This window comes from Periplaneta americana, chromosome 1 (assembly GCF_040183065.1).
Source record: "Periplaneta americana isolate PAMFEO1 chromosome 1, P.americana_PAMFEO1_priV1, whole genome shotgun sequence".
Lineage (NCBI taxonomy): Eukaryota > Metazoa > Arthropoda > Insecta > Blattodea > Blattidae > Periplaneta > Periplaneta americana.
The window spans coordinates 96,727,806-96,755,034 of NC_091117.1; the positions used below are offsets into that span (position 1 = coordinate 96,727,806).

At 35.6% G+C, this 27,229-nt stretch overlaps 1 protein-coding gene across 1 annotated transcript in view; it reads right to left on the bottom strand.

Moving 5' to 3' along the window:
- LOC138698478 (membrane-bound alkaline phosphatase-like) overlaps window positions 1–27,229 on the bottom strand; it is a 170,877-nt gene that overhangs the window by 56,958 nt on the left and 86,690 nt on the right. Inside the window, exons 2-3 of the mRNA XM_069824434.1 lie at window positions 10,536–10,598; window positions 3,261–3,481 (exon numbers count right to left, since the gene is read on the bottom strand). Of these exons, the coding sequence (XP_069680535.1) occupies window positions 3,261–3,481; window positions 10,536–10,598 (284 nt within the window). The remainder of the gene's footprint in view (window positions 1–3,260; window positions 3,482–10,535; window positions 10,599–27,229) is intronic.

Below are 27,229 nucleotides of genomic sequence, written 5' to 3' on the forward strand. Positions count from 1 at the left end.
ATAGAGATTTAGCGGATATTTTAGCACTCACAGCGGGAAAATAAACTCATTATGATAATATAGCAATTTAGCGGTTTCTGCATTGTTTCATAGAAGAACCAAGTTGACAACAATGATAGAAGCATACTATAACAAATCTAATGGTACGCGTCCACGGGACAACTTCAATTGCATGGAATGTCAGGTTGCGCAAGAAAAGTTCAGTTGCAAAATGTAAAACAATGCAACATGATAAATTTCAAATGCCACTCGCATCTTACTCAAGTTTTAAGTTGCACGCAATTTCAAAAGTGCATTGTGTACAACCAAGAAGGACGGAATTGCGCCTCTTTAATTGGGTTGAAATGTTTTCATAATTTTGTTGCGTAACTTCATCATCCCAACGCGTATTTGGTAACTGGAATGTGTTTGATCAAGATTATTGTTATTGTTTTATTTTCACCAATACGTACTGAATGTAGTACGATGTTCTCAGTACCGGTATTACAAACAACTTCATATATTTCTTAGGTTATCTATATGACCAAGAAATTATAATAGGCACGTTATATCAGAAATACGCTAATATGGAAAGTTGAGTCACCCGATTATCGCAATAAAGACGAAATTTAAAAATATTCACAAAACTCGACTTGACATTAAAGGCCCTGTCAACTTAAAAAATTCACTTTTAGATATAAAATAATTCTCACAGAGTAGGTATAAAGATTAGTTTCTGTGAAACCCCGAGGGTCGTACGATTAATAGAAGGGCGACAATCCACAGTTCAAAATTCCCGGACTTAAAGGAGTGACGTCACAACTCCACCGTGACGAATATGCAACGGGCTGTATACGGTAAATTATTGAAAGCTTCTTCCCGCGTCAATCTCTTCCTATTAGTGTAAGTTTCTGGTGTCCGGTGTCATGTCTTATATGAAATAGCTATTTCCATTAATTATGGCTGGAATCAGGCCGTATGAATTTGAGCCCAGGAAAAGAATTAAGTTCAGTCCAATAAGGGTAGTGGGTGTGGCGGTGAGATGAATACAAATTCTTATTGGTTATCCATCAACGAATACAGTACTGTACTTGCATTTCCTAGCTGCCCCGAAACTTGTGTATGCGCTTCTAGTACCACAATGGGTTCCGACAGTTCCTTCTCACAAACGGCACAATTCGCAAATAGAAAAAGAAGAGTTCATTAATTTAAAATAAGTGATCAATATGGATGTCCTAATCAATAAAATAGTTTGTTTTCCTTTAACAGAAATAGCACTAAAAGACACAGAACCAATTTCCATTCAAATGGCAAACCCATTTCTTAGTGCCCGTAAAGGGGCATGTCTAATTCTCCTACGTAAGCAGTCGAACTATAGGATGTCGAACTTAAGAGCTTCCACTGTACTACCCAGCAAGACTAAATTCCAACTTGACCTTGTAGGTAACAGCGCTGCAGTCGGACAGGTGACTGTTTATGTTACTATACAATGACGTCACAGCGTTGCTGTTGCACATATTTTCCGTGTCGGAAGTTGGCTTTGCCGGTTAGTAAATGGCGTGTTGTGTGTAGTGATGGGCGAAGTTGTTCTTTTCCCGGAACAGTTCCGACGGTTCCGGTTCCGAAAAAATACTATGTTCCAAATAACAGTTCCGAAATAACAGTCACCAGTGGTGATGAGTCGGAGTCGTTGAGTCGTTCAAACGAACGGTACAGTACCCTCCCTCTTCACCATAGACAAATAACACCATGCAGCTCACACTGGAGCACTCATAGGCATGACATAGTACACATTCTTATCTATAGATGACACTGCAATGCACATTCGAATCGATTTTGGAAAATTGCTGTGCATGCGGACAGAACTCAAAAGCTTAATGTTAGTAATTACACAGCTGTTGACTACAAGGACAGAATACAACACTTTGTTTTCGTACATAAAGTTATAAAGACATGGTAGCCAACTAAAAAAAAATAACATAACATTTAAAACATATGGTATGTAATTTCTGTTCTCTCTATTACATAATAAAAAAAAACAAATCATTAATTTTTATTTTTACTTTTCTTAATGCACAGTTATAATAATAATAATAATAATAATAATAATAATAATAATAATAATAATAATAATAATAATAATAATAATAATAAATATTACAATTTCATAAATAAAAAAGATATATATTGGCAGTACTGAAACCTGGAAACCCCGCAGTGGGTTAGTAAAATGTTGGAATCGCATCTTTACCAAAGTGTAATTTAAACTTCGCATTAAACCTCGCTCTCCAAATCAGTACTTATATGGGTAGTTTCCAACAAATAATGCTACAACATTTTTGTCGTTCTTTGATAACAGAGAAGATAGCACAAAAACTTGTGCTTGTCAGACTTAACCTCAACAAACGACATACAGACATTGTAACTAAACCACTCATTACCATTTACGACTTTAACCTTTGTATAGAATCAGCTGATCAATGAATTAATAATAGTATGCGTACTTTATGACTTTGTAGAATGTTTATAAAACAGAATTAGTCATCTAATGGTGAAATAAACCATAAAGCGGGAATCAATATTACAGATTATTGAATACTTACTATAACATTACAGATGATTGGCCAGTCTTACAAATGTTGATATTAAAGTTCGCGCCACCGCAAGGATTTCAATGTCCATGCGCCCCCCTCCAACCACGTGAGAGTTTCAAGTACAGTGTAACTGCAGCTGTCGTTGGTTCATCGGAACAAGCTCCGACGTTCCGACTGTTATCTCGGAGTCGGAACATACCTTATGCAACGCGGTACTGCGAGCCCGCAACAGCTGGGCAAGTGAGCAGCTCGGAGTCGGAACACTGTTATTTCGGAACAGGAGGTTCCGACCTACTGTTCATTTTTGCAACAGTTCCGAGGGAGTCGGAACATCTTGTGCCACGCGGTACTGCGAGCCCGCAACAGTTGGCAAGTGAGCAGCTCGGAGTCGGAACACTGTTATTTCGGAACAGGAGGTTCCGACCTACTGTTCATTTTTGCAACAGTTCCGAGACCGGAACAGTTCCAAAATAACTGTTGTGTTATTTTTTACCCATCTCTAGTTGTGTGTGAACGTTAAACACAACTGCCGAACAATTATTGACTTATGTGTAAACACGCTGCTCGACTTTTGGTGCACAATTGAAAATCTAAGTTGCACAGTAGAGATACCTTAACATTACACTTCTTTACGTCTGGCAAGACACAACAATGATCGTGATAATATTGCTATAACAATCAAATTACCTTTGAAAGTCCGGAGTGTGGAAAAGCTTCGAAGGAGAGCACGGTTTCTTCTCCCGTTTGACCTTGAGATTGTCCGAGGTATGCCCTGGCTGCTGCCATTGTTGGAATAGACAGACCATCGCCAAGGAACATTATCACATTCTTCGCTTGTCCTGTGAGAAGTGGTGTCTTCAGCTTCTCGTTCAGGGTGCTCTGTGCGCCGTCAACCCAGAATTCAGAATCTAGTAACAGCGATAAATTAGACGAACTAAGCTCAGTTCAGAACTACAAACTTGAAGCTAAAAATATAACGCAAGGATTTGGGAATTTTTAGTATTAGCAACATTCCTAGCAGGTTAGGCGAACCGAGTATCGAACTATGACCATAATCTTCTTCATTATCGTCATAATTGACTCTTGAACGTAATGTTTTATTAATTCTTTGTATAATATTCTGTAGTGAAAGAATGTAGGTGTAATTTCTATATCCTTAGTTATTGGCTGTAACATAATATTAATATAACAGTATAATTATGATTCTCAACAGTCTTGTTTCCGTTGACTGTACTGGAATGTCAAAATTGTACATTTATATTCATTCTATCTTAAAAAGATAATAAATTGTGGTCCACTTTTGTCTATACTTATTTCTGGTTTCATTTATTATCGCTCTAATCTAGTACAACTGTGGTTGTCAAACGCCACGAAATAGTGACGTACCGGTAATAGAAAGGCAACCCGCACACCACTGTCGCAGAGAGAGAGAGAGATGGAGGGGTATCTCCTTCAGTTAATGTAGTGAATGACAATGCAGACACGGACTGTAATCGGAAAACAAAACAATATAACCTAATTCTACTCATTAGCTACGTATCGGGAGAAAATTAAACGCAGAATAAATATGGGAAATACCTGTTATTATTCGGTTGAGAAGCTTTTGTCATCTAGTCTGCTTAAAAAAAAGCTTAAGTTAGAATTTATAAAACAGTTATATTACCGGTTGCTCTGTATGGTTGTGAAACTTGGACTCACACTTTGAGAGAGGAACAGTGGTTGAGGGTGTTTGAGAATAAGGTGTTTTGGAAAATATTTGAGGCTAAGAGGGATGAAGTTACAGGAGAATGGAAAACGTTACATAACGCAAAACTGCACGCATTGTACTCTACACCTGACATAATTAGGAACATTAAATCCAGACGTTTGAGTGGGCAGGGCATGTAGCAAGTATGGGCGAATCCAAAAATGCATATAGTGTTAGTTGGCAGGCCGGAAGGAAGAAGAGCTTTGGGAAGAATGAGACGTAGATGGGAAGATAATATTAAAATGGATTTGAGGGGGATGGGATATGATGCTAGAGTTGGATTAATCTTGCTCAAGATAGAGACCGATGCCGGGCTTATGTGAGGGCGGCAATGAATCTCCGGGTTCTTTAAAAGCCATAAGTAAATAAATAAAGTAAGTAAATAAATATTAGCTACGTAACCGGTACACTTTATCCTTGTTGACTTTCTCACTTCCTATTCATTATTTTGTGCGTATCATTAATAAAATGAAATATATTTTCATATTGACCATGGAAGAAAACATGTATTTCATAAATACCGGGACCAATCTCTGCGCTTGTACGACCGTTACAATTCTTTGGTGAGGGGTGGAGTAAGGCATGGGGGCTGCGAGCAGATAATGCTCTGAAAACAAACATTGCCTTCCACCGAACGGACCAACATGTAACAGATAAGGTAACTCACGACCAACGTTTTCAGTTCAGGCAATCCTTCTAGTGTAGATACGGAATTGTGATGTAGCTGTGACGTGTGCCAAGCGCACAGATTGGTCCCGGTATCTGTACATCGACAGATTTTTGAAATTAGAAAAACGTACCAGGCTGACTATGACATTAGAATTTACACTACATGTGACGAAAAAACGCCGAAGCAATTTACTCTGACAAAGACATAGAAGGGAATACTTTGTATTGCTTGTTTATTAATGAAATATTCATCTTACAAGTAACTGCATGGTAATCTTTATGACAAGAATAATAATAATAATAATAATAATAATAATAATAATAATAATAATAATAATAATAATAATAATAATAGACTATATACTCGTAAACAAGAACATGAAACATACTGTTCTGGATACTCGCGCATATAGAGGTGCAGACGTACAGTCCGACCACTATTTAGTAACGTCTAAAATTAGAATTCCACCAAGATGGCAAAAAAGTAAAAAGAGCGCTACACCCGAATTAACACAGAGCTGCTACAAAGTACATCTATTAAGACAAGACAGTATAAGGGAATTGTACTGTAAGAGATTGGAAAATTATATAGACCATAGAGCCTTAAGTATGGATGTAAACCAAGAATGGGAAGACTTAAAAAGCATAATTGAGAAAGCAGCATATGAGTCCTTGGGGAAAAGATACAAAAGAAGAAGTAAAAGAGGTATTAAAATATGTAGTGAAGAGACGAAACATATTATAGAAGAAAAACGGAAAGCATACTTAAAGTTTCTCCAAACGAAATCAGAAACAGATAGAGCAGAATATAAATATAGATGCGCTATAGTTAAAAGAGAAACACGAAAATTAAGCAGACAAAGTTGGGATAATTAGATAAGTAATATAGAGTATGATATACATGGGGCACAGACTATGGCATATAAGGCTTTAAAGCATTTAAATAAAGAAGAGAGAGACACAGTGGCATTGAATAATGTAAGGACAGATGATTGGCTTCAGTATTTTAAAGAATTATGGACAACTCAACATTATAAGGAAAATTTACATGTCGACAAAGATACTTCTGTACCTGTAAGTGATATTGATCTTATAGAATATGAAGAAATGGAACAAATTCTACAGTCTTTCTCTAATAATAAATCTCCAAGTAGCGACGATCTGAATATAGAACTTTTGAAATATGCCCCAGTGGGAATAAAACAACGCTTACTGAATATATTAAACATCTGTTGGATAACATATAAAATACCAGAAGAATGGACAAAAGCAATAGTAATCCCAATATATAAAAAAGGTGACCGCGGAAATCCCAATAATTATCGAGGCATTATTCTATTGAATTCCACTTACAAACTCTACACTAAAATAATTACTCGCCGTTTGAACACCATTAGTGAAACAAAATTAGACGAAATACAATGTGGATTTAGGAAAGGACGGTCCTGTGCCGATTGTGTGTTTGTGATGCAACAAATAATCAAGAAAAGAAGAGAATTTAATATCCCTACATACATAATGTTCGTGGATTACGAAAAAGCCTTTGACAAGGTTTTAAGAAATAAGTTATGGAATATATTGTCCAAAGAAGGATATCCAACACACCTAGTGAAAACGGTTAAAAGCTTATACGAGACAAGAATATCAGTAAGAATGGGAAACAAAACGAGTGATACAATAATTGTAAATCAGGGTGTTAAACAAGGCTGCCCAGTATCTCCAACATTATTCAATATATACATAGATAAAGCCACAGAAGAATGGCAGAATAAAATAACAACCGGCATAAATATAGGCACGACATTATTGAAGTCCATGCTTTTTGCTGACGATCAGATCTTGATGGCAGAATCGGAGGATGACTTACAGGTGGCAGCTTATCAACTACAATTAATAATGGAAAAATATAATCTTAAAATTTCTAATCATAAAACAAAAACAATGACATTTGAAGGAGTGATCACAGAAGATGTAAAATAGTTTTAAATCATGAAATCATAGAACAGGTATCTTCATTTAACTATTTAGGCTGCAATATATCAAACTTAAAAGAACAAGGCGTCAAAAATAAAATGAGTAAATTTCAACAGATGTGTGGAACAATACGAAGGACCTTAAAAAATAAAACACAACGTTCAACACAACTAAAATTTTATACAACATTAGCTGTCCCACTATTAACCTATGGCTCAGAAAATTGGTCTCTAAACCGAGCAACTAAAAAGAAAATTGAAACCAGTGAAATGAAGTTCCTTCGAAGTGTTGCTGGTCTCACACTTTTAGATCATCAAAAGAACAAAAATATACGACACCAACTAAATATTTTTAATTTGACTGAGATAATACAACGACAAAAACATAATTGGTACCAACATATAAGAAGAATGAATGACGACCGGTTACCTAAAGTAATACTGAACTATGAACCAAGAGGACACAGAAATGTTGGTAGACCAAGAACAAGATGGATAGACGACATAAACTTCGAAGACGGAACAGGCCAATAGGCCTAATCCCTGTGGTTGATGATGATGATGATGATATCGTACATTGTTCTTCTATAATCCATTTAACATTTTACAACAATTAAGTACCTCGTATTTCCGCAACCGCCACGAAAGAAAAACTCTTACTCTCATGCTCCTTGAAATTTACTTTTTTGCATAGTATCTGTTTTCTGTTTTGAAACACAGTATCCAGTATTTCATGTGTCCGTCCCTGCTGATATCTGTTTGCTTATTTCTAATGAAGTAAAGGCAATGATGTATAATGTAGGGTGACCAGACGTCCCGTTTTTAACAGGATTGTCCCTTTTTTTCAGCCTCTTGTTCCCTTCCCGTTAAAAGTATGTTCAGGACGCCAAATGCCCCGTTTTTAAAATGTCGTCTCGTTTCCCTAAATTATTGTTAAAATATTTCTTTTTCATTTAGGCCTGTTTTACTTAATAATCACGTAAAACACTGATTAATAATTCTATACTATTTTCATCAGATGTCACCGTAATGAATTCAATTCGATAATCGATACCTATTCAGTGAAATGAATCATGTGGAGAACATATGGAGCAAAAATTGAACATCAGAAGAAGTGATGTTACAATTACAGAGAGGTGGGCTGAAACATTACAAATTATGACATTTAGTTTTACAAACATAATTCAGATTGTAAGTTTTGTGTTAGGAATACCTGGTACCAATGCATCATCAGAAAGAGTGTTTTCATTGCTGAACTTAATATGGTCCGATGAAAGGAACCAGTTTTCGGTTAAAACCATATAGGCCATCATACGATGAAAGATTAATGGAACGGAGAAAAATTCTCTCCGGCTCCGGGATTTGAACCCGGGTTTTCAGCTCTACGTGCTGATGCTTTATCCACTAAGCCACACCGGATACCCACCCCGGCGTCGGACAGAATCGTCTCAGTTTTTAGTTCCAACTCTTGGGTTCCCTCTAGTGGCCGCCCTCTGCACTACGTCATAGATGTCTATGAACGTAGGACTGAAGTCCACACATGTGCTGAGATGCACTCGTTATGAGTGACTAGTTGGCCGGGATCCGATGGAATAAGCGCCGTCTTAAATCACGAAGTGATTTACGCATATCATATATATAATTTTAATGTACCGAAGTACATATGATATTTCCATGCAGATATTCTGCGTCATCATACGATGAAAGAGTAATGGAACGGTACTTCAGTACATTAAAATAATATACTTAGGTATAGGCCATGTTAATCAGAAAATGTTATTTCAGTAATGTGTCTTGCATGGACTTCTATAGTTTTATAATGTTTTGCCTCATATTACCTTTTAAATATTGTATTTTAACATTATCCATGAAGAACAACTGTACAATCTGCATCATATTTCTTTGATGAGTCAATTTGCTCTAGAAGTGTTGACCTTTCCTTCAGGAAACTATATCTATGACTCTGCCAACGCTGCGTAGTTTTTCGATTCTGCGTCTGAAGAAATCTCCTGGTTTGGAGTTAAAGAAGTGGTCAAGCTACGTTTGTAAATCATCTTCGTTATCAAAGGAGTTCCCTTGAAGATTGTTGGATGGAAAACAAAAAAAGGTGAAAATATGAGGAAGCAAGAACGAGAAAATATGAGGGGTATGAACCATCTATCAACCAAGCTCCTCGATAACTCCTTTCGTCATGTTAGCGGAGTGTGAGCGTGCATTATCGTGTTCTAAAAGCATTTGATGTAGTCTTCCTGTCGTTTTTCTTCATCTGCGGCCGCAAGGCATCTGAGTTACTGGTAATAAATGTCAGCAGATTGTTACATTTTTGAGAAGCAATTCGTAGTAAACGACACCTTCTTTATCCTATCAGACGCGTACCATCATCTTCTGTGGATGGCCACTAACTACGGGATGTTGTGTTGAAACGACAGAACCATTTTCTTGCAGTGCTTTCTCCGATGGCATTCTCCCCTTACACGGTACAAATGTTTCGAGCCGCCTCCGCTGTCTTTGCTCCTCTATTAAACTAAAAAGTATGTTGGAAGTATTCTTTTTATTTTCCACTTGACACTCCATCTTCTTTAGCCCACAAATAGTACATACTATAGGTTTGGATTAGAAATATGAATAAGTGAGCGAACTTCTTTACATAACTTGACTTATTTTTAGTTTTTTTTTTTTTTTTTTGGAACCACAGTAGAGCATCGATTATCCGAATACCGATCAACCGAAATATCGGTTAACCGAAAGCGTTCCAGTCGGCAAATTTGAATTTGTGCGCGCGCCATGTAGAAGTTCCGTTAGCGCTGTTTGCGAGAGATTTAGCGGTAAAAAAACCGAGTCTCAGCTCTGAAGCAAAAAAAAAAAAAAAAGTTTGGACTTCTTTCCTAAACTGTAGGCCTACTTTAATGGCCGTTTAGAATTTGTCAATTCAATTCAATTCAATTAATTAAGCCGTTAAACATACAGTGATAGGCTTCGTCACAAAAAAACATACCTTTGAAAATACACATATAATTGAAAACAGTCAAACAGTCAAACTAGGCTAGTCAGTTTTCTGTGTTATTTTTAAGACGTGTGATACAAAATATATACTGTATGTACAGTTTTGTGTTTAATATCAGTGTTTCTTTGTTTCATACTGCTGCCATGACACCGGTACAATTTTTCGTTTTCGTAACTGATCAATTTTTCGAAAAATCAGTTATCCGAACACATCCCGTCCACAATTGTTTCGGATAATCGATGCTCTACTCTATTGAATAGTAAATTTCGTAAAAAAAAATCCACCTAATGAAAGACACATTATTTTATTTAAAAAAAAGGACTGGATAAAAGGTGTTCTTCGAATAGACGTAGTCATATATAGACTTTATTTGAACTAATGTCATGAACTTTGCGACATTTAATTTCATCTTGTTTCTCAGAAATAATATATAGGCCTACAGCTTAAATTGGATAATATAATATAACATATCGCCAATGAGATTTACATTGTAATAACTTCGCCAAATTTCTAATTTCACTATTAATTTATGTCACTGAAATAAATTATTAAAAATAGCATTTACTTACCCTCTTGTTCCCCATAATCTCTGATACTTCGCGAACGTCTTACGTGAATCTGGTGATCAACATCTGAAACAAATAAACATAGGCTAATATTAGAATAGTGTTTTTGCAAAATATCAATTTCTAAAATAGACCGATATATGAGAATGAAAAGTAACGTTTACAAAATTTTATAACGAACTGAGATGTCGTGGAGGTAATAAACTGAAACTGAGTTTATAGCATTGCGCACTCGTACTAGTGACTTTAAACATAACCCATAGATGTCAGAACGGTCAGCAACAAATACGCAACATACAGAGGCAACATACAATTCATTTCGACATCTATGGTCGTGGATATGAACTAAATAAATCATTGCTCTACTTCTCCAACATTACGGACTGTTCTTCAAACTCCGCCAAACTAATATACCATCACTATTATTTGCATTGGTTGTGAAATTGTATGCAAAAGAGATAGCTCTGTGTGTTTGCATGGAGAAATGTTTGAATGATATGCAGTGTGAGTAGTAGCCCTATCTGCATAGGCATCAGTCCTATTTCTCTTTCTGTTTAACTTAAATGTTAGGCCTACATATTCCAGTGGCCCGAAGAATAATTATCGTTGCAACATTTGCTAATGATTTTGCATTTCCCCCATGATCTTTTCAAAATCACGTTTTATTTAACGACGCTCGCAACTGCCGAGGTTATATCAGCGTCGCCGGTGTGCCGGAATTTTGTCCCGTAGGAGTTCTTTTATATGCCAGTAAATCTATTGACATGAGCCTGTCGCATTTAAGGACACTTAAATGGCCATCGACCTGGGCCGGGATCGAACCCGCACCACAAACTGGGGCACAGAAGGCCAGCACTCTACCGTCTGCGCCACCCAGGTCGACTCTCCCTACTGTTAAAAATCAGGATTATACAATAATACGACTCCAGCAGCATTTGGATAAAGTACAAGATTGGCGTTATAAATCGTTAACAATAATAATAATAATAATAATAATAATAATAATAATAATAATAATAATAATAATAATAATAATCTATACTAATAATAAATCTGTAGCCGAAATTTTTCTGGTAATTTTCGATTTTCCAAAAATAATTGGTCCTAACATATATATATATATATATATATATATATATATATATATATATATATATATATATATATAACAACCCTGACACCGAAAATCGCATTTTTGAAATTCTTGTTTGTATGTCTGTCTGTATGTTTGTTACCTTTTCACGCGATAATGGCTGAACCGATCTATATGAAAATTGGAATATAAATTAAGTTCGTTGTAACTTAGATTTTAGGCTATATGGCATTCAAAATACTTTATTTAAAAGGGGAGTTATAAGGGGGCCTGAATTAAATAAATCGAAATATTTCGCTTATTATTGATTTTTATGAAAAATGTTACATAACAAAAGTTTCTTTAAAAATGATTTCCGATAAGTTTTATTCTTTACAAAAGTTTGATAGGACTGGTATTTAATGAGATAAATGAGTTTTAAAATTAAAATAACGCTATCTAAGACGGTGCAATGAATTGAGAACAAATGACTTCGTCTATAAGGGGCCTTGGACAACAACAATCGAAACAGGGGCCTTGGCCATCAACAATCGAAAGCTATTAAACATAGCCTACAGAGAATGTTTCTGTGTTTGTATGAAGTGATATCAGAAGCTAAATTAACCGATTTATATAATTAATTATTATTTCACCATTGGAAAGTGTGGTTTCTCTAGATGGACATAATGATATAATGTTATTACAGTAACGTCTGAGTAAATCGAGGATAGGTAAGATTAAAATAGCTTCTTATGCACAGAAAATTTGATAGGCTATTTTGTACATTCGTTTTCTGTATTTCTTAAAATAATATTTATGTACACTCATTTTAATCTCAGAGAATTAACGAACAACGAGAGTGTATTGATTTAGTATGCAGTAATAGTACATTAGCTTAGCAATCCATTATTTTATAATTCAAATTTTAACTATGCTCAATTGAATCGTGTTAAAATACTTAAAATATATATGCAATAAATGCAATGCAAAAGAAAATTTGGTAATGAGCGAAGCAGATTATCTTGCGCTGTTGTAAAAGTTGTTGCCTAGATCAAACGTCCTATTTTAATTATGTAATTACTTTATATTTATTTCTAACAGGTGCAGCGGAGTGCACGGGTACGGCTAGTAATAATAATAATAATAATAATAATAATAATAATAATAATAATAATAATAATAATAATAATAATAATAAGAAGAAGAAGAAGAAGAAGAATAAGGGACCTATTCTAGCCCAGGACGAGCGGAGATAAGGTTAGTTGTTTATAGATTACATTGACGTAACGTCATATTTGGCGCATGCCACAGCTACTACCAGGGAACACTTGCATCTTGTTTGTGTTGCAGCTGACGTTCTATTCATGATTCAGAACTATTTACAATACATTATAGTGATAAAGACTGATTTAAATTATTTGTTCATCTATTTAATTAATTTATTTTACAGGCAGAATTAAGTCCATAAGCATAAGGCCTTCTCTTCCATTGAACGAATATAAAAATACAAAACAACTATAAATAACAATAACACAGAAAACAATGGAATAATAATAATAATAATAATAATAATAATAATAATAATAATAATAATAATAATAATAATAAAATAACAATAACAGTAATTAATTACATGTATTTTTTTATTTTTATTGGCTTATTTTACGAAGCTGTATTAACATCAAGGTTATTTAGCGTCTGAATGAGATGAAGGTGATAATGCCGGTGAAATGAGCCCGGGGTCCAGCACCGAAAGTTACCCAGCATTTAATTACATGTAATTCCAAGAGTTAAACAATTACAATTTAGAGTTAAATAAAAAATTTGTGTCAAAGAAATGACATTTCATAATGAAGAACAATAAAATTGATGATGATTCGAAGTATCCTTAAAGAAATTCTACGACTCTCTTCCGACCTCCCAGAGAGCATGATCTATAGTCACAGGAAGTTTAAAAGTCTTGGACTCTTCCGATCTCGATGGGAATCTGTACTACAACACCTCAATTCCCTACGCACTCTCCACAAGTAGGCCTACGCCAATTCGAATATGCCTATATTAACTAACAAAGATCTTATGCAAGAGAGTGCAGACTGCCTGAGTAGACTCCACCTTCTACCGGAAGACACCTTATTTAATCTTAAAGAGGATTTCCTCGATTTACGGAAAGTTAGATCAAGATTAGGGAGATCTCGACTTCAAGAAATGGTGTGAACTACCCCAGAAAGGAAAGGGCGTTGAACTCTTAGCGGACATCCCCTGCTAATCGCTGGATAACTCATCAGAAAGGTCTGACATGTAGCGAATGGAGTGATGCTTTGAAGATGGCTGGTAACGTAGCAGCAGTTCGTGCCATACTGGGAAGGACTATGGACAACAACCGCTGCCGTCATTGCGGCAGCGAGATAGAAACTCTCCCACACGTCCTCGGTTCTTGCCCACATGGCGAGGCTTTCCGCAATACCAGACACCACAAAGTAAGAAGCGCCATTGCTCAAGCACTACGTAATACTGGGTTTACCGTTTTCGAAGAGGTTCGTGGTCTATCAACCACCGGCGGCATTCGTAGGATAGATATGATCGCTTTCCAGGACCATCGGAGAAATTTTATAATTGACCCACAGTTCTTTTCGAGACTTGCAAGAGCAAACCACAAGATGTCCATAAGGAGAAACAATTCATCTATGAACCAACAATCCCGTATTATCACGAGAAATATCAATTACAACAGACATAAATAATAGGCTTAATGGTCGGAGCAAGACGATACATCCCGAAGCATTTGTTGATTTTTGCAAGGCTTTTCATTTGCTCTCATCTACAGGTACATCACTTTATTTTTACTTCAATTTTTATTGTACCTGAGTTTTTGAACGTACTTCACTCCCACCCTTTCTACTAATGAAGTTCCAACTGTCCTCCACACAGAACCAAGGCCGCATGTAGTAAACAGTACTGAGTTAGTGAGTATAGTATGTTCCAGAAATATATTCGCGTTTTGCAATGACGAAAGAGCTTCCAATATTGAGTCATATTTTCGCACAAGTACTGTCGTCCGTTTGCCTACGTCGCATCCCGGTTTCCTCCACTTCCTTCTGCTCACCCCTCTGTAAAGTCTAGTGGCTGGGTTGTATTAGCTCTTTTCTGAAAACATTAATTTCTGTTAGGAATTGGACGTTTACGTAATATTATACAACTGAAATAACTTAAATAAAAGGGCCTCGTTAAGTAATTAACTGTCACGTGATTTCCCCCCTTTCTACGATCCTGCGACATAACCACTTGGACGGACAGTAGATAGCATGTCTGAGTAATTTTATCTGTGCGGGTCGGGCAGAAGTGAAGATTGAATTTACAGTACGTAAGATACTCTTTTATAGAGTAGGTACAGTATTATTTCAACATGAGTTACTAGTACGAAGGACGAAACTGGTAATTGGAATTAGATGCGATAGTCTATAGTGCGATAATATGCACAAAAGAACTGAAGCCTGTATCGAAATGAACAGCCACCATTTTCAAAAATGTGTTTAAATATCCATATTATTATTATTTTTCAATTTAACTTCATTCTCTATATCAACCATGGGGGAAAATGGCTCCGAAGGGCCACTGCACTTAAAGCCGCCTTACCTCACTCCACCGACCCTCTCCTCCGCCTGGTGCTTCTCTAGACATGCTTCATTCAGTGGCGGGTATGGCTTCGATCTCGGGACGTCAGTTTCAGGAAGAGTGGCAGAAATAATTTTTTATTACTTACAAGAAGAAGAAAGTCTGTTGCTTAATATGCGGGATTAAAATTGCGCATATAAAACGCTTCAATATTAAACGCCACTTTAATCGGAAACATAAAGCGGACTTCGGTGATCTTACAAGTATTTATTTAAATTTTAAAAGCTATTTTCGTAATATTTGTGAAAAGATACAAAACAAGATATGTTTATGGTATTTTCAGGATTTAGATATTGTTATTTTATTAAGTATCTGGAACTGAACTTATTTAAAACTTTGAGTGCATATTAGGCCTACTCGATGCGTTCTCTTTCCAAGAAAGATTTTCAGAAGTAACTGCAATGGACATGGAGATGTGTCTATTCAATAAGCCATTAGCATTTGATGTTACCCAAGCATCAGAGCCACTAGAGAGATGCAAAAGAGCACGCCACTAAAGTTTTTAGGAAAAAATGGATTACCTACCAGAGGAGCAATTCCCTAATCTGCGCACATTTGCAATGCGTATGGTATCTATATTTGGCTCAACTTACTGTTGTGAGCTGTTTTTCTTTTCAAAATGAATATGACCAAAAGTATCTCCAGGTCTAGGATCACAGACATGCATTTAGTTTCAGTATCACGGTTGAGTTCTATTTTAGAGCCAAATATCTCCTTTTTAGTTAATAACAAGAAATTTCGAGGGCAATCAACAACAAGAAATGAAAAGCAGCAGTATAGGCCTACAGTAGTATTTCGTTTCATTCATATCTTATATATTTTGTTTAATATGTTTTAAAGTTAAATGACAGTGGAGCTTAGTTTCACTTTCTTTAGTATTTATAAAAAGAAACAATTGATTTTGTTGATCATTATATTGTGTTTAATATGTTTTCAAGTTAAATGACAATGGATCTTAGTTACTTTATTGGTTTTAAAAAGAAACAATTTATTATGTTGAGCATTGTATCTTTTAATATATTGTGCAGTTAAATGACAATGGAGCTTTGCTTTTTTCTTTATTGTTTTTAAAAAAGGAATACTTTATTATGTCGACCACAAGCCAGTTCAAGAATTTCTTCTGCACATGATAAAGGAATAGTTATACAATTGAAAAATATATAATTTGCCTAATGACAGTAGGTGGCCGTCATAATTATTGTATGATACGTGTACTTCCTATAAACAAAATACTGTAAAGATTTTGAAACAAGAAATAAGAGCGGAGAAATTACTGATGTGCAAGGTGTGTCGAACCCACCACTGCACTTGACTTAGCAAAACAACTGCTTTACCCCTCGCCTGTCAATCAAACGAATGTGGGGTGAGTAGGAACGTTCCCTCCCTACTTTGCTTATAGTCCCCATAGCTGCTCTATATTGTACGCTAATGTGCTGTAGACAGTATAATATATATCGCATAATGAATATGTTCGCATGGATAACTCAGTTCTTAAGTAAAAACACTTATTGTTAATACTGTACTGTATTATGATTAAACAAAAACCTAATGAAAATTATCAAACTCAAAATTGCGATATTTCCTAGTTTACGTAAATGGATGAACTACTTTTCTTCCCTCCTATACCTACTGTTGTCACGCCAGGAGAAGTCGCCTGAAGTACTTAGACGGGGCGGAGGGGAAACAGTAGCGCATGCGCACCGCGCTGTTCACTGTAATATTCCTGTTTCACAAACATCTACTACACGAGTTTTAAAAGTCTTTGCGACTTTGTGAAATAACAGTGGGGTTTTTATTGTAGTGTTTTATTAGTTTAAACAGGACGATTGTTTTCAATATACCGCAAGTCTTTGTACTGCTTTATTTATCGTTTGCTTTTAGTGTTAATAGTGTTGATAATAATATAGCTAATAGAATTTATGTTATTGTATACTGTTAGTTTAGGTTTATAGCAATTTTTTTGTTTATTGTAAATATATCGACAAAGAGGAAACAAGGATTGACAATCTATAGCGAAGCAAGGAATATTATTGCAAGTATAAATTAATTGTGTGATGAAGAAAAAGAACAGTGTCTTTGCATTCCTCTTACGAAACCTACACCAAAGTCAGAAAAGTACCCTAATCTATCCACAAGAACAATACAGCGTATAAGGAATGACATGAAAGATTGCACAGAAGAAAGTGTGTTGTAGACACCTGAGGGAGAAAAAGAACGGAAACATCCAGACTACCGAAACGCAAATGTAGATGACTTTGACCAGAGATTAAAAAAAAAAGATATAATTGAGAATTTTACTTGAAAAAAGAATGAAGGCCACCGGCGTAGGTCAGGAGGTAGCGTGTTTGCCTGCTGATCTGCAGTTGCGCTCGGGCATGAGTTCGATTCCGCTTTAGCTGACTACCTGGTTGGGTTTTTTCCGAGGTTTTCCCAAGCGAAGGGCCAATGTCAGATAATCTATGGCGAATCCTTGGTTTCATTTTGCCAAATACCATCTCGCCATCATCAATTCAATCGACACTGAAGAAGCTAGAACATAGTTATTACAGTGTCGTTAAGTAACCAACAAAAAAAAAGTAGTAACAACCTTTTACCCCTGCTACAAGAGAGAATTGATTTGAAATGAAAGACAACATTAAGACGAATACTGAAGGAAAAAGATTTCAGGTGGAAGAAGTGTGCATCGAGAAAAAAATAATTGAAGAGGAAGACACTGTAAATTAGATAATTTGACGATCTCTACAGCAAATAAGAAACCTTAGGGAAGTTGAAAAACCGATTTTGTACCTGGACGAGATGCGAATAGATAGGCCTACCAATTTAACTTTTCCCAAGTGCTGGCAGGATAAAAATGTTACAGGAATTTTGATTACCATAATGTGACCAGAAGACTCATTGTTGTCCATTAGGGTGGGGGCGGTGTGGCTAATGGCTTTGTTGAGAGATTCGAGTTAATATACAAGGCTGGAACATAAACAGACGATTATCATGGACAGATGATTCTCGAACAATTTCGAAAAATGTTATGATAGTCATAGAACAACACCGAAGATGCGGAATCTTTTATGTCTGACTCCGTTCCCTTGTAGCCAAGTAAGTGTACTGAAGTTTTCAGGTCAGAGTGTAGCGTAAAGTTCCCCCGTCCCGCCTATCTACTCCCCGCGCCAACTCGTAGCGCGAAGACAGTAGTAAAGTGATTTGTTTGTATTTTACGCTTCATCATCGAACTCCAGTCGTGGAAGGGAGTAGCAAACGGTGTTTCCGGTTCTCAACCGTTAATCCAAAGGTATAACCAGGTTGATATTAAAAATGTTAGTAAAAATAAAATGATGTCCCTGTATATTACCAATGCTTGTTTACTTGCGTTGACAGGTTCGATTCCATTGTTAAGAAATCACCTCCGATACAATGTAATTTATTTTTTTCTCTCTTTCTTGCATTGATTTTATATTCATAGCAATTTATTCATGTAATATGTAGGCCTAATATTCAAAATTTTGTTTTTGTTAATGGTATACTTTCTTTTCTAGGCAATCCCTGTTTAGGGAAATTGTTTGATAATAATAAAAAGAAAAATTATATTCTAAAAATTTTAAATTTAAGAAAGATCATATTCTAGAGACGAAAAGCAATCTTTGTGACAATCGTCTTTTGAAAGTAGTCAATATCTGATAGCCTCTTTATACATTATTTACAAAATGAGTAGGCTATTATGAAGTAAAATAAAATACCGTACTTTGCATTACAATAAGTAACACTGTACATAATATTGTAAATAACGTTTTATCAATATACGAGTATGCCTACATTCTTTATAATAGTGTAAATAGTAAAAATAGCATATTCTAGTGTACATAGTGTAAATAATATAAATTGTAAATATTAGTGTAATTATTAAAGTGGTCAATGTTTTGTTCTGCCCAACTTGACCAAACAGAAGTCGAGTGAGCAAATTTCGTATGCTAGGTGCACGTACATCAACCGCTACAGTAAAAACTCCAGTAATACTAAACCTTGCACCCTCCTGGGGCAAAGTACGGTCCCTAATGATAATAATAAACACTGAATAATCAATCAATCATGTTTATTAGGAAAATATCGATAGCCAATAGATAACTAAGTTACAAAATGAAACGCTATAATGGTTTCCTACTGCCGAGTCCATGGAAGTCACATTATTGACCGAATTAAATTGGAAAAGTTACACAGATTCAGTAATTCGAAAAACACTTGTAATGTTTATTCATATGGAGGTCTATTCTATTTGAAAATAGGTGTACTGTCGAAGAAACATAAAATAACTACATAAAAGATGTTACTCCGACCCAAATTATTATATTACGTATACTGCATCTGCTTGGGCTTACTCAAACACTACTATAAATAAACTATAAAATAAGGTCATCCGTTATCTCGTGAAATAAAATGAATGCGTTGGTCGTAACACATAGTAAGAACCTTATTGTGGAGGTAAGTGAGCTAGCTAGCAGGCACTGGAAGTATAGCAAGAGAGGGAAACTTCCTAGTCCACTTTTTTCTTTATTTACGCGCAGGTAGGTTTCATGAGATAGTGAACGACCTTAAAATTTACAGAGTTGAGTACCGGTACTACGCATTGTACATGGATGCCAGAAAAATACATGAGGACCTCCAAATTGCATATATTAGAGATATTTTTAAGAAATCTAGTCATACATAACCCGCATCCCAGCACACGGCACGAAGCTACATAATATTTAGACCTACCTTCAACGAATTTTAAAGTAATTAATAATTACGTACAGTCTGCAGTTAACAGAAATTACTGGAATTATAATGAAACCTCAATGAAAATTAACCATACATCTTTGGAATTAGCTAATACTTCTCCTAACCGAAGATTATGGCTTACAGCATTGTATTTCACCCGATGCTCTTCTACCCCAGAGCATTTGATATAATTATAAAACTTTCGTATTAAGAATTAAGCTACTAAAGGAGTCTAAGTTCGAAATCCATAGGCCTATACCTTAATGCATCTAATGTGTATGAGTGTGAGTCTGTGTGTTTCTAACATTACCCTGGACCAACGAGAAACGTCTATTTTACTAATTATTTGCGGAAATATTTTCATTGATTTAGTTTAATTTTGAGTTAAACAATTAAAATTCGGTAACTTTGTTATTTTAGTTCTGATATTTAGCCTATTCTGTCTTTCCTGGTGTGCAGTAGGAACATCGAATAGTTCGTGCTGAAGCTGCGCTATCCAAATCAATATGATCTGCAGATAGTGTCGATCTTCGCTCAGCTACTTGAAACAGAAAATAGTAATTCACTTCATTCTTAATCTCAGGAAAGCTTATTTCAATGTTTCCTCCCATAACAGAGCCAGGTCTCATTTCGCGGAGAAGTAGCCTGATGAGCTACAGGGGCCCGCAGCCCCAATCAGCCGATGCTGTCAGATGGGCCATCCTGTCTCCGGAGTCCCAAGCGCTTTCTATATCAGCATCAGAAACCGGTACTACTTCAATACTTCTGCCCAGCCTATTTTTACTACTGCAGATGATAGATGAAATGAAGGGAGGTGGAGAGTGTTGGTGGAATGATAGAGGGGAAAGGGAGTGCCCTGAGAAAAGTCTTCTGGAATATCTGCTTTGTCCACCACAAATTTCATCACGACCTGGTCGAGGACCGAACCCGCCTAGTTGGAAGACCAGCCGCCTGAGCTATGCCGGTGGCTATATCACGTTAAAATTCGATTACTGTAAATAGGAAAATATTGTTAAGCACAATTACAACATACGAATTGTTTTTTCATATGAATTTCTGCAGAATTAATTACATACAAACACTTAAACCGTACAGCTTATAAATGACATCAAAATAAATGTCTTACATTTGCACCTTATTTTTGTATTTATATAAGATTATTTTTATGTTCAATTCGGAAAACTTAAGTTTATCTTCTTATCGTGTTCATAGTAAAATATTATAAGTAGATATCGGAAATTAAGGCACTAAAAATGGTATTTTAGGCGCCTAAGAAGGTTCTAAAAACAACAATAATAGGGCAATAAAAGGCATTGAAATTATATTGAATCACCCATAATTCATAAAGTAAAATTCATGTCCATAATTTTAGTTACAATAAACAACAGACCACCTCTGTGGTGTACAGGTCAGCATGCTGGTCTCTTACGTAGAGGGCCTGGGTTCGATTCCTGGTCGGGTTGAATTTTCTGGTTGAGGTTTTTTCAGGGTTTTCCCTCAACTGTAGGACAAATGCCAGGAAATCCGGGCCACAACATCCCTGAATATCACCGGCCTCATTCATCATCGAAATCATATTCATAACAAATCATTAATACATATAAGTTACAGTCACCATCTAGTTCACAACAATATAACCAGTCTCAACAAGAGTGCACAGGCCTTCGGATTTCACACAGAAGATTAACTCGCGAATTGACCAGAGATGTTAAAGCGAGTATAAATGACAGCGAAAGAAAAAAAATGAAAATAAAAAATTAACAACAAGTTACTTTTCAAGATTAAAGCACAAACTTCTGTCACGTTTATTGAACAAAATCAGTGTGACGATGATTAATGTAACAATAATGAGACGTCGGTAGAGCCGCGAAGTCCTACCAACAAGCACCGTCTTTGTCCACCACAAATTATACTTGGACTCACCGGGATTCGAAACCAGGTTATCAGCGTGGAAATCCAACGCTTCATATATTCGATTAATAACTTATGTTTGTTGTTTAATCACCTGTACGAAGACAGGTTTGAGCCTCACAAGTGACACCAATAAGGCATCACTCATGAGGCAACTAAACCAGGAATTAATGGGGTAGGTCAGTGCTGGAGTCAGGTATACCTTATTTTATTTCAATGAGTGCAGTTCGGTGGCTCCTTTGAACACCGAACTGCACTCCTTGAAATAAAATAAGGTATAGCAGTGCTGGGTAAGGACAAGGTCGATTCCAGAGTAAGCGAAACAACAATACTGACTGCATTGCAACATGGTGTCCCATATGCATGACTACTGTAAGAAGTGCAATTGCCTTAGTTTCGCATGTAGAAATAAATGCTGTATTGTTCAGTGAGTAGTCATATGAAGAAAAAGGCAAAAAAGGTACATATAGGCTAAAAGCAATAAAAGGGCAAAAAAGTACATACTAGAGTAAAAAGGGCATAAAGGCCAAAAAAGGCAAAAAAAAAAAAGGTAAGATCAAACTTCATCAGAATGCTTCATTTCTCATGATTCGTGCACATTTACTAAAAGCCTTTAAATATGAACATTCAAATAAAGTAGGCATTTTCCTAAACATCCGATGTCTAAGTATATAAGTTTTTAATAGTACTTGAAGCAAATAAACTACAGTGAAATCTCCATACAACGATTACCGATAAAACAATAATACCCTCTATAATGTTAAAATGCTGTATTATAGTCCCATCATTAATTCCGTTACAATACAAATTACATTATTTTTCTCTATAATATTTTGTCTTTTATAACAAATCCTAGTGTTCACCACAATTTATTAAATACCATAAATTTTAAATAATGTAATCAATAAATTTATAGAAATGGTTCCTTATATAACATACCTTCCAAATAGCATGCTTTTTATTTTCTTTGTAAATTCTCGATATACTGTAACAATAAATTCCCCTACAATAATATTTTTTTCTGGTCCACGTGATTTCTTGTATCAAGATTTCACTGTATTATAATAAACGAGAATATCATTCACATGACAAAAGGAATGAATTCTTGCGAAATATGTAAAACGTAAAATGAAAAATGTACTTTTATGTATTTTTGTGGAACTGATTTTCATGAAACTGAACTGTGTGAAATGAGGAGAGAGATAAGCTCAAATGATAGGCGCTGGTAGAATAAATATATGAAACGGAAGTAAACTTGTAAACTTCTTACACGCCGATCTTGTTGATCACAAGTATCATTAATTTATGTCAAAGCCGAAACTGAGTCCGAAGAAAAGTGCAGTAAGCCAGCACTTCAACACTGATTATTGAACGGAAATCTTAAAAATGAAGCAACCAATACCGCATTTTGAACAAAATCTGTGGCTAGCAATTCTGTATCTCGTTGTTTCCTGCGCTCACTGAACCAGCTTCATACAACCTACCGTAAAATGAGGCGTGACCTCAGGCGCTGCCTTGGCCTACCTTAAACCGCAATAAATGGGAAAGTAGCACTGTGACGGCGCTGCTTTATTCTCAAAGACTGGGGCAATCACATTCAATGAGCGACAGATAGAGTTAAGTAACGTGCGTCAACGAGCCACGCACGAGTGTCTCTGTTCATTGGATTTCACAGCATGCTGAAGTTGTGAGACCTTAAACGTCCTCGAGGTCCAGTGGTGCTTACCATTACATCTGAAGCACTGTTGCCAGACAATCGAAGGACTTTTTGTCACCACAGTGGTTCAAATTTTCATTTCCAATACAAAATTTCCCACTGACAAAATAACATTTTCCTGTCTCGAAGACAAGTTGTGCCTTATACTCATATCAGTCTGCCAGTCAGATCCGTTGCAAATAGTAAATACACCCCAAACCAACCTGGAACTAAACTGCTTTCTCTTTTCAATTTTATGGGCGTTTATATTACTCATATTTGCCAACAGTAACTTTTAGACAATAGCATCATTGAAGTGTGTGAAATTTCAAATAATACGATGGAAATTTAAACTGATTTAATGAAAATATGTCATACTCCTGTACATTAAAATGATTGAAACTTCTATCCATGTAATAGGAAAAATGTAGACTACAATATAGTTTAAACCTATTACCCCTAGAAACTGAACACAAAGTAAGGACCAGGCTAGTACGCACAATGGAAGTTAGCCAAAAAAAAAAAAAATCACCCAAAAAATTTCCCCCAAGAATATTAATCCTGGAATATTCGCCCAAAGTGATTACACCCAACGATTTTTCATTCTCACCCTCATTCACGAAAAATTCACCCAATGCGATTAAGTTTAGTTCATTCCGTAGTAAATATATTTTCAACAATTTGTTTCCGTGGTAACATTTGTATTCCGAAATGTGTAAGTGTATATGAATATCTATTTCATTTTCAAGATAAAGTGCATAAGATTTGTTGATGATGTGGCGTTGTTAGCAGACGACGAGACGCTACTAAGGGACATGCCACTGGAGCTAAATGACAGCTGTAAGAAGTATGGGATGAAGATAAATGGCAACAAGACTGAAACCATGGTCATAAGAAGAAAAATAAAGAAGGTAAACGTACGAATTCTAAACGAAGCAGTAGAACAAGTGAACAGCTTCAAATCCAGGAGTTGGATCTAAGATGAAGAGTGAAAGAACCATAAAAACGAAAATATAAAAGCTTAAATATAAGGCTGCACAATATTTCACAAAGGTATGATGAATTCAAAGACGAAGGCCGTGTCGTTTAATATTTGCGTCCTCGTGGTTACAACATTAAAATCTGAAGAAATTCATCCAAGACTCGGTTTCTGCAATAAAATAGACCTTCAGTTTTTCAGGAGATTATGTAAACCATTCAAAACTTCGTTCCACCTAAATTATTGCATTATCAACTACAATTTTAAAAAATCAATAGATGTGAGTTTTCTTTGTTCTAATTTTCTTTTGGGTCAATTTATTTTGATGCATTCTCCGGTGCGTCAATGGTCCATGGGTCAAATTTTATTTGGGTGAATATTCTTTGTGTGAACTAGTACCGAACCTAAAGTAATGATAACCTCATTTTCTTATTCTTTAATTGCTTATGAAGTAATACTGTAATTATATTACACAGAGGATATCATAAATGTTATCTTGCACTGCTTCTTTCCCAACTACAGCTAAACTAATAGACTATATTTCATCCTAGGGTTTTTTTTTCTTTTTTTGCTTTATATCTTTTACTGATCGAATATGCAGAATTTTCCGTTTTGAAATAAAAATTTCATTTCAAATAAATACTACCTTTTTATTCCTCAAGCACTCAAAACAGACAATTTCCCATGGCCCAAGAAATTTTCCGCCATCTTGCAACACCGATCTGAAGTCCACTCATTCCAACTACACCGAAGACGACGGACAGAAATTCTTAGTATTTGGCTTTCTTTGGAACCGAAGTGAAATAGAGGTTGCATGTACAGATTTAAGGCACATAGAAGAACTCTACTTCTGATTGAGAGGTTTTCACAGAAGACTTACTGGCTGAATATTTCTCGCACTATTAGTTCCATGCTTTGTTGCCTCTGCTAACCAACATCCTTTAGTATTATCCACCTATTTCCTTAAACTGTGCGAATTATCCTCAAATACAGGCATTAAAAACTCGTAAAATATATAACAGAGTCTATTGAAACATATATTGTTCCGAAGTTAAAGTACTTGCTTTTGCATCTAAAATTTGGGATGATCTGCAGTTCACAATTTCTATGTGTTAGATACTCTCCAGTGAAGCCTGTTGTCTTCGTGCGTACTTAAAAGACAGAAAGTAGCAAGACTTATGTATAGCCAAAGATTTTTCTTTAAGAATATATCGCATTTTGTAAACTTATTGATATTCAGGATTTATTGAAATAACTTGGATTATTTTATCTTCCTTTCTATACTGCATTACCGGTGATTGACATAAAATTGCATATGGTAGAATCAAAAATATTTATTAAGTCATTCCAGAGAAGGCCTGCTTAGCATTTTAAGAATCAAATGTAGCGCTTTATAGTACTTTTAATGTCAAAATTTAGCATGTAGTAGCGTTTTGGGATGGAACATTCTTTATGGAAAGTTCGGTGGTATAAATTCAATATCATCAATGTGCTAACGGGTGCATTTTTTTTTCAAGTTAAAATTCTTGGAAATAATAAATGAGTAAAGGAACATATAAAATTACTGTGCAATTGTGAATATTAAGAAACAGGTCAAATGAAATGATTGATTTTATCCCAACCCATCTTGTTACACAATCACAACTACTCATTACTACATACAAGTTGTTTGTGAATGAACACTAGATCCAAGAGATCACATAGGCAGGCAATATTTTACCATCAACAGCAGACAGATTAGTTAAAAACTCGAGGTAACGATACATAATATTATATCCTCCTGAGTCCTGAGGCATTTTTTGTTTTATTTTTAGTATTCAATATATAATTCTAGCTTCAAAAAAAGTAACTGAAATGAGTAAAAATGCTGAAACAATTCTGCAGGTTATAGTTAGGGCACAAATGCAGGTATATTATGCTATACTTCGGGGGTCTGCACATCACCTTATATCATAATTTTTTAAGCTTAAAATAAAATGTTTACTTCGAAAGCATGTCCTACGGTGCCTCGGCCATTTTCATTTAGAAATAGTTGAAACACACATTGCAATGATTGAATCGATTTTACTGTGCTTCCTGCAAGTCCCAAAACATGTCAGGAGCTTGACAAGCATAGAAAAGAAGTGATCGATAACGATTCCACCTAGTGGCAAATTTGAAACTAAATACATGTATGACGAGTACAGAAAACTAACACAAGGAACAACAACATAATAGTGCAGTCAGGGACCCATGAAGTCCGATACTGTATCAAAATCCAAAAAGAATTTTAAAAAGTACAGAAAAGAAGTGATCGATAGTGATAGTGGCAAATTTGAAATTAAATACATTTATGAAGTATAGTATACTATACTCCAGGACCCAGGAGAATAACAAAGTGGTTATCAGGTACATCACATTCCTGTGCTATCCGTACTCTAAACGCTGACCTGGAGATGTGACCAAACTATTTGAAAAAAAAAAATGTGGCGAGTCCTTTAGATAGATTCTGATTTTCTTTCACAAAACACATAAAAAGTCTCATAAAATGTAATTCTGCTCTTATTCCGCTTTCAAACTTAAAGATAAAATTATTTATTTTGAGAGCATTTGGGCACATTATACATTTCTCGTGTAGA